This window comes from Neopelma chrysocephalum, unplaced genomic scaffold (assembly GCF_003984885.1).
Source record: "Neopelma chrysocephalum unplaced genomic scaffold, ASM398488v2 Primary Assembly neopelma1_60, whole genome shotgun sequence".
Taxonomy (NCBI): Eukaryota; Metazoa; Chordata; class Aves; order Passeriformes; family Pipridae; genus Neopelma; species Neopelma chrysocephalum.
In genome coordinates this window covers 15,831,185-15,839,159 of record NW_020897715.1, presented here as the reverse complement: position 1 = coordinate 15,839,159, position 7,975 = coordinate 15,831,185, and the positions used below count along the sequence as shown (strand labels likewise).

The following is a 7,975-nucleotide window of genomic DNA, read 5'->3' as shown; positions in this document are numbered from 1 at the left end:
CAGCCCAGTTACCTCTCAAACAACCTGTTGAATTTTAGAAAATTCAGTTACTTCTGTACAGGGGAACTAGCAGATACCTCTGATCCTTTGTGTTGCCCGTTCCTAAAGCTGTGCTGGTTCTACAGGGAGTTACACTCCCCTCACTGCTTTCAAAACTTGGGTATTTACAGGGCCCCTGTAATGAATCAAGGCGCGCTATTATCTCTTAGTTACAACTGTTTGCTTTGTTACTGATACGATTACTTAAAGAACAATTACCACACCAGGATCTAGTGAGTGAGTGGTAAGTCAAGTCACTCCCTTCATTTGAAAAACTGGGATTCTTGCTTTTTTTCCCCCAATGTGTATATCACCATATTTACCTGTGCTGGAAATAATTTGCTATTACAATGCCCAGTCACTCAGCATTAGAAGGTTCACTTGTCACTCCTCATTCTTAATACTTTTTCACCTCACTATTTCCTTTTTTAAAACAGTGTTCAGGAATATAGACCCCACAACAAATCTTTGACTCCACTGCTGACCTTTCATTACTGTGAAAACTGATCTTTTACTCTATGCCCTGTGATCTGTCTTTTAATCAGTTTGCTGTCCCTGTGAGGATACTATCCTCTGATCCTGCAGTATCTTAGATTACTTAAAAGATCCCTGTCCAAAAGCTCTGAAGTCCTTTTGAGTATCTACCAAACCAAGCTGTCAGGTGAGTGTTGTGATCTGCGTCTGGCAGCGTAACTTTCCTTTCCATGGGGGTTCTCCAAGCCTATTCAACCCATCTAATCCAGATGCTTTGTATGGGACAAATGACTTGCCTTATGCTCTTTTTCCCTTGCCCCTAAAGAGGATCAGTTCAAATAGATAATGGAAAGGTTACTCTATCCCTCTCTTTTTATTCTGCTTTCTTTCCTCCTCCCCAGTGCTTTAATACTGCAAAAGCATTCAGTTTTACTACCATATTGCCTGAAGGCATTGTGGCAACACAAGCTGAAGCTCTCTAGGCTGCAAGAAACTCCTGCACTGGGGAAAGACATACTGACCTGTGTTCTGATTCCCTGTCAGCTGCTGTATCACATCATACAGACTGGGGCCAGTACTGCTCACTGAACTGAATTCAAACCTCACTACAGCTAAGAATTTAAAAAAAAAAACAATGAAAAAACAAAACCAAAAAAAAACCACAAAAAAAACCCTAACTGCGCTCAAGTTCTTGGTTAAGACTATCTGAAATACAGCTGCAGAAACTCTTCACCTGTCACATTAACACCAAGTTACCTATTTAATGTAAAGCTTTTCTAAGCATTTGTGCTGTTTGTTTTGGCTTAAGCATCTTGCCATATAATTGCAAGTCTATATTCTCCAACAGAAATAGGCTACTGATACTTAGCAGGTTCCTGTTGTATGTGACTTCACCTGTGGAGTTTTGCCTGCTGCTGGATTTTTGCCACCGTGTTTCAGATGTGTTCTGGTGTTGACAATTTATGAGCTCAAACACTCTAGAGTATTACAGGGTGGCAGAAGGTAAACTTGGTTTTACTGCTTTGGACAAGGGGTGTCTTTTACTAAAAATTTCCACCAAAAAAGCACACTACCCTTTAAAGAGGAAAAAACTTTCAATTTATATTGGAATACATTGATGGAGCAGTGGTATTTCAGATTTTGTCTTCCAGTTTGGTTGTGTTTGTCATATCAGAACTAAAGATTATGAAAACCAAAAAAGTGCATTTAAATTTATAATTTACACTGTGAAGCTGCTATTTATAGTAACTTTAGAATTTCTCTGCAAAAACAGCTTGGGCCTTAACTTTCTTCACAGCTAGCAAATGGGTCTTGCACTTCGTGTCAGCTGCAAGGTTATTTTGCAAGCAGGCAGCTATTAAAAATAAACTGGTTTGGGTTTTTTAACATCTGATTGCTACTATGACTCATTTCAGCAGCAGAATAGTTCTTGGACACTGCTTCAGAAACTTGTCCATGCTCTGTATTGTATTTTAGTAAGGTATATGGCTGGGAAAAAGGTATCTGTTTTCCACAAAGCCCAGACATCACAGCTCTGCGTTTTTAGGTTGTCTCAGAAAGAAGAGGCCCTGCAAGCTCCATTATCGCCCACAGGTAAGCAGAGGTACCATGACAAAGGTGGGATTGTTCAGCCTGGAGAAGAGAATGTGTGGAGACCTCATGGCAGCCTTCCAGTATCTGAAGGGAGCTACAAGGAAGCTGGAGAGGGACTCTTGTCAAGAACTGTAGTGACAGGACAAGGGAGCAATGGGTACAAATTGAAAGAGGGGGAATGTAAATTAGATATTAGGAAGAAATTTTTTACTGTGAGGGTGGTGAAGCACTGGCACAGGTTGCCCAGAGAGGCTGTGGATGCTCCAACCCTGGAAGTATTGAAGGTCAGGTTGGATGGAGCTCTGAGCACCCTGGTCTAGTGGCAGGTGTCCCTGCCCCTGGCAGGGGAGTTGGAATGGGAGGGTCTTTAAGGTCCATTCCAACCCTTTATCATTCTATTATGTGCTTATAAAATACAGTTTGTACTTGTAAAACACTTTTGATAAGAGTTCCAGAAAATAGCTGTGTCAGGATATCCGTGGAAACACACAGCTGAGGCTGGAAATGGGAAGATCCCTTATTAGGCCTGGTGATTGAATCAGGGGTCGGCAGGAAGCACAAATTGAGGTAGTGGGGAGTTGATAGTGGCCCAGAGTCCCGAATTTAGCGGCTATAAAACAACGCTTTCTTTAAACTCTGATTTAACTCCCGAGGAAGGTGGATGGAGCGCCTTCCTCCCCCGAACGAAGTGTGAGCACGATGTGGGACAAAGCCTTGTATAAAAACACCTGTGAAGGGATCAGCCGCAGCAGAGACCTTGGAACAGCCCAGTCGCCGGAGGTGGTTGGGCTCCCACCAAAACAGCTCGCTGGCATCCAGGATTTGGAAAATCTTTACCCAGCTCCCAGTTCCTGTCCCGATCGCTGCTGGCCGGGTCGCAGGGCACTGTTTCAGTGTCGGGGGGGGCGGTGCTCCGGTGATTCTTGGCCCCTTTACCCGCAGCCCCTTCGCGGAGTTTTCTTCCGAAGCGCCGTGTCCCCGCTCGCCGCCGCTCTGGCAGGGCGGCACTTTTGCATCTGAAGGCAAAACCCACCCACGCATTAAGTGACTCACAGCAGTTTCCCCCCCCGGGGTCGGCCCTGCCCCTTTAAGAGCTCCCGCCCGCCCCCCCTCACGCTCTGTCCGCGCCGCTCATTGGCCGCCTGCGGTGCCGCTCTCCGCCGGTTCCTGTTTCGGCCAACTTACCTTGTTGACGCCAGTCTCGCCCTCCCTGGTCTTTGATTGGCCCGCGCCGCCAATGTTTGTGGCGGCGATTGGCCCGCGCCAGCCCGGCCACGCCCAGTTGAGGGCGAGCGACGTCCTCCCCGCTCTGCCTGCCTCCGATTGGCCTCCGGGACTCACCCCGCGCGCGGCGATTGGTCTCGGCGCGGGCAGCAGGGTGGGCTGCGCGGGCGGGCTGTGGCGCGGAGGCGGTGGCGGCGCTGGCGCGGGGTGTCCGTGTCCGTGTCCGCCCGGCGGAGGATGGTCCCGGCGCTGGGGCCGCCGCGCAGCGCGCCCGGCCCGACCGTGAGTGCGGGGCTGGGGCCGCTGGCGGTGCTCCCAAGGGGAGCGGGATGAGGGCGTGGGACGGGCAGCGGGGCTGCGGCGCCACACTGGGCCGGGGCCGCGCTGGCCCCGGGACGCCGGTGGCAGCCCCGCCGTATGGGGGCCGGTGCCCCTTTGTCCGGGCCAGCGGGGCCCGGGCAGGGGCGGCACAGCCAGGCGAGCTCGGGCGCAGCTGGGGGGGCGCGGGCGGCCCTTGCGAGGCGGCCCCGGAGGGTCCCGGCTCGGTGGCGGTGCCCGGGCCGTGCCCAGGGAAGTTGTGCCGCTGCTGCCGCTGCGAGCCCGGGTTGCCCCGGTGAGGTTGGTGTGTGTGGCCGGGGGAAGCAGCGGTGAAGGTGTGGAGACCGAGGTGTCCTTATCGCTTTGCAGCCTTGATGCTGTGAGACAATTGAGCTGCGGTCGCCCTTCGGGGAGCTCCTTTGGGCGCTGTTCCTCGTTGTGGCATCGTCTCGTTAGCCCGGGATGCGGAACGCCCCGTGCATCCCGGCCGTGTGCCTGTGCGGTGTGACATCCCAGCCGGGAAGCTGGCCCACGTCAGAGGACACTGTACAAGGCCGGCTCTTTTATTTAGAGCTCGGTCAGTGGAAACTAACTTTTCCTGTTGAGTGTGTTTTCAGCTTGGTCTCCTAAGGAGAGAAGACTCCTTCTTTCTTCTCCTCTGCCTCCTCATTTTAACTCTCTGTCCAATTTCAGTCACATTTGCCAGCAACAAGAGATTGAAGTCTTTAGTTTCGTGGAAATTGATATCTGACACACGCAGAAGGTCACACTTACTGCTCACACTAAGGCCCAGAATCCATCTCCTTGTGACAGAGAGCAGGGTTGAAATGAGTCCATGAACACACCTAAGGCTGGATATAGCCATGGCACATGATTCCCATTGTCCATGGAAATCTGTAGGGAAAAGGTGGAAGTAAGACAAAGGGAATAGTGTTGTGTTGAGTTTCTGTCCATAAGGAGGTAAAATATCACAAATATGTATTTTTGCTTTCCACATAATAGCTTGAACTTCTATTAGATTTTACCTAGACATATGATTGTTAAATAATTCTAGCAGACATAACTTAATGATTGCACAGTTAAGCGTCCAGAAGTCAGGTAGTGCAACAGCTTGTTTTGGAAGCATGATTTTAGCTTTGCTTTTCATATACAATTCATGGGGACCATCCTATTTGTGTGATTACGTTACTGTAACAAACTGCAGAGTGTTGTTTATCGCTCATTAATTGTGTGCAGTAATCAGACAAATGGGAAGGAAGAAGCATCCTATGAGGGAATGGTTATTATAAGGATTTAGAATTTTTAATTTTTTTTCTTTCAATTAGTGCCATAATAATAATTCATGGGTACATTTTGGGATGAAATAGATTTGGCAAATGAAAATACATTTGCCACTGAATGGGAAATAAGCTTAGAAAATGTTCATGTCTTGGGCACGATTTTTAAGGTGCATGCATTCAAAATAACATCAGTTGTGTGAAACAGTACGAGAACATTGCAAACTTGGAAGTATTTTAATGTTACTTATTCCCTTAGAGACTTACTTATTCCCTTAGGATATGGATACATGGGGAGATTTTAACGGAGTAGATGAAAAATGGTGGTGGGTCCTGGAGGAGTCTGACAGCTGCAAAGAGATAATTAGGATGTAAGTGCTAGATAGTGGCTTTTTTGCTTTGATTCGTGGTTTTCCAAGTAGTGTTCTGAGGAGCTGACCAGGGATAGATTGAAGTGACTGTCGCTCAAGTGGCCCTGTGATGTGTGATTGGCATGTGCCTGCCATGTCCATCGTGGGTTCTCGTTTGTAACTGAGGTTTAGTCGTAGTCTGAGATTTCAAAGACAACTTGGGAATAAGAAGGCAAAGATTCTGTGAATGTGTTCTGCTGACGCTGCTGGCCAAGCTACTCCAGCTGCTTTTCACCTCTGTGGTTTTTTGAGCGTTGTTTGTTGTTGGTTCACCCTACACACTCTGTGTGCTGGAGTTGTAAGAACACCTCCGGCTTCCACATATTGAAGTGCAATGAATTAAGCAACAAAATGATTTGGGATAGTGCATTCCAAATATCTAAGCATGCTTTTAATTTGCAAAGTGCCTTGATACAAGATATATGACATTGTAACCAACCATGTCTGGCTTGGATGTGAATTACTACAATGTATGGGTTGAAGATGGATGCTGTACAGGGTAGAAGAAATAAATAGACAACATAAGAAAGTCAAGGGCTGTGAGATGCTGGATTTGATAAGAACCATTCTGTGGTTTAATTTTTGTTACAGTAGTGCTTGTGGTTTTATGGTCTTAAAAATAACTTTGTAAATGACGTGTGGCTGGGGGAGGTATAAGTAGTGTAACATTTGATATGAAGGGTTTCCCAATGAATCATGGTTATTTGCATCATAAGAGCTTGTAAAAATGCCACAGAGTCTGTGTCACTTAGAAGGGCAGTGAATACGTATCACGGTCCAGAGTTTCAGCTGAGACAGTTTTCAATTAAATGACAATATTGCGCATTGTCCTTGATGAAAATACCAGTAAAGCTGTGTGTACAAACAGGTGTTAAAATGAAAATGTTTATGTAGAACATGTGCATGCATAACATCTGACAGCTTTAATGTTCCTAGTTGTTTCATAATGGTCTTCAGGCCTCTGAAGAAGCATAGCACTTGTCTCCACCCTGGTGGACTGTCTACCCATAGTATCACTGGTCATTTTATAATTTAGTTTCTGTGCTAGCATTCTTCATTGCAGTTGTGTTTGACTTCTTTATTTGAGTTAAATCGTTCAGGAACACATTTTCCTTCCTATTCTGAAAGGTACGTGTCTTAATGTGCAGTGGCATGGAGGGTGTGTTTGAGCAGGAGGGCTTCCTTTGTTTCAAGTTGCAGTAAGATGTATAAAGGTCTCTACTCCTTGATTAGGATACATTGTGCAGTGACCAGTTTATGTAGTGCTAACCTAACTTGCTGGTTAAAATACAATTCCAGCTTTTATATGTGCATATAATGTGTCCAAAGTGTACTTTACTTTGCTACCTTACAAGTGTAGTGCTGTTGTCATGCTTTGAGTAAGCATGAAGGAGGTTCGGCTGTGTGCACAGGATTGACAAATTGTGTGTGAACTAGGATTGTTTCCTGTATGAAAAGCTATGGCGTTAGTCTTCTAAGGTGAATGAATTACTTCTGCAACCATGGCATGTGATAACAATCTCTTACATCAACCATGCTGTGTGCCCTTGTGATTCAGATAAGAAGAAAGTAACAGGCTGTTAAAATGTTTCATGCTTCCTGCTAGCAAGTGCCTTTCTCACTCAGTTACCTGAACTCCTGTCAGGTTAACTGACCAAGGTGAAGATCATGAAATGAGATCAATGCCATCTGAAAGCACATCTCAGTCATGCTGGTACTCTGATACCAGAATGAGTTCTTTGTGGTCCATCTCTAGTGCGGCTGGAATGATCCAAGTATGGATCTGTTAACATACAGGTCTTAATGCAGATTTCTCAGATCCTGTGATCCTTTCCTCTAGCTATTGCTGTGGTGGGCAGTGCCATGAGAAGATTATTGAAAACATTGTCCTTTAGCCTGCTGACACCCTTAAAAGCAGTGTAAAGGTATTGTGGGAAGAGGAGAGCCTAAAGTTTTGCTCTTCTCCAAGTAGCTGAAGTTTAAAGTGAAAATAATGTTGTCCTTTTGGAGTGTCTGTCTGCATCTGTCATCTGTAATGTGTGGTTGGCTTAAGGGACACAATTCATGTCAGCCTTCAGCCTTTGAAGTTGGACTCTGCTTTGCTTTCACACATCAGTGAAGTTGTTAGATAGAAATTGAACACAATTCTTGTACAAAGCTTTGTACTGAAGCTCTTTTACTCATTCACTAGAATAGTAAAATGGTGGTAGCCCAACACCAACCTACTCCAAATCAGCAACAAGGTACACCACTTCATTTTTCACTTGTTGGAGTATCCATAATCTTGTGTATTTCAGTGTATTTGTTCAGGAGGGTGGGATGTGTCTGTGATCCTTTCATGAAGTAAATTTTAAGTTGAAGTAATGCTCTTGTCTGGCTTCCTGTGTGAGGACTGCCAGTGAAGTGAGGGAGAGCTAGGTGTCTCAGCTGGCTATTTGGAAGGAGCTGGGACAGTAGGCAAGGATAACCATCTTTTTACAGATTTTTCCCATTGTTGCTATAAGGGCAATTTGTTAACTAAGGAAAGTTAGGTATCTAGTTTAGCATATGTTACAGTGTAACTCATTGACTCCATTAGCATGCAGATTTGGTAAAATAATTAATACAAGCAAAGAATTTTATTTTGCAGTGCGTCAGGTT

At 45.8% G+C, this 7,975-nt stretch overlaps 1 protein-coding gene across 4 annotated transcripts in view; it reads left to right on the top strand.

Annotated features, from left to right (window-relative positions):
• The first annotated feature begins 3,520 nt into the window (after positions 1–3,520).
• The window catches only part of USF3 (upstream transcription factor family member 3), a 35,510-nt gene continuing 31,055 nt past the window's right edge, over positions 3,521–7,975 (top strand). For 3 of the 4 annotated variants that reach the window (XR_003533849.1, XM_027681284.1, XM_027681277.1), the window contains exon 1: positions 3,540–3,612. Coding sequence is in view for 2 of the 4 variants with exons in the window: in XM_027681284.1 (XP_027537085.1) it covers positions 3,568–3,612 (45 nt within the window). In the remaining 2 variants the exon portion in view is untranslated. Of the gene's footprint in view, positions 3,613–7,975 lie in introns of all 4 variants that reach the window. The other variant, XM_027681278.1, reaches the window with a different exon arrangement.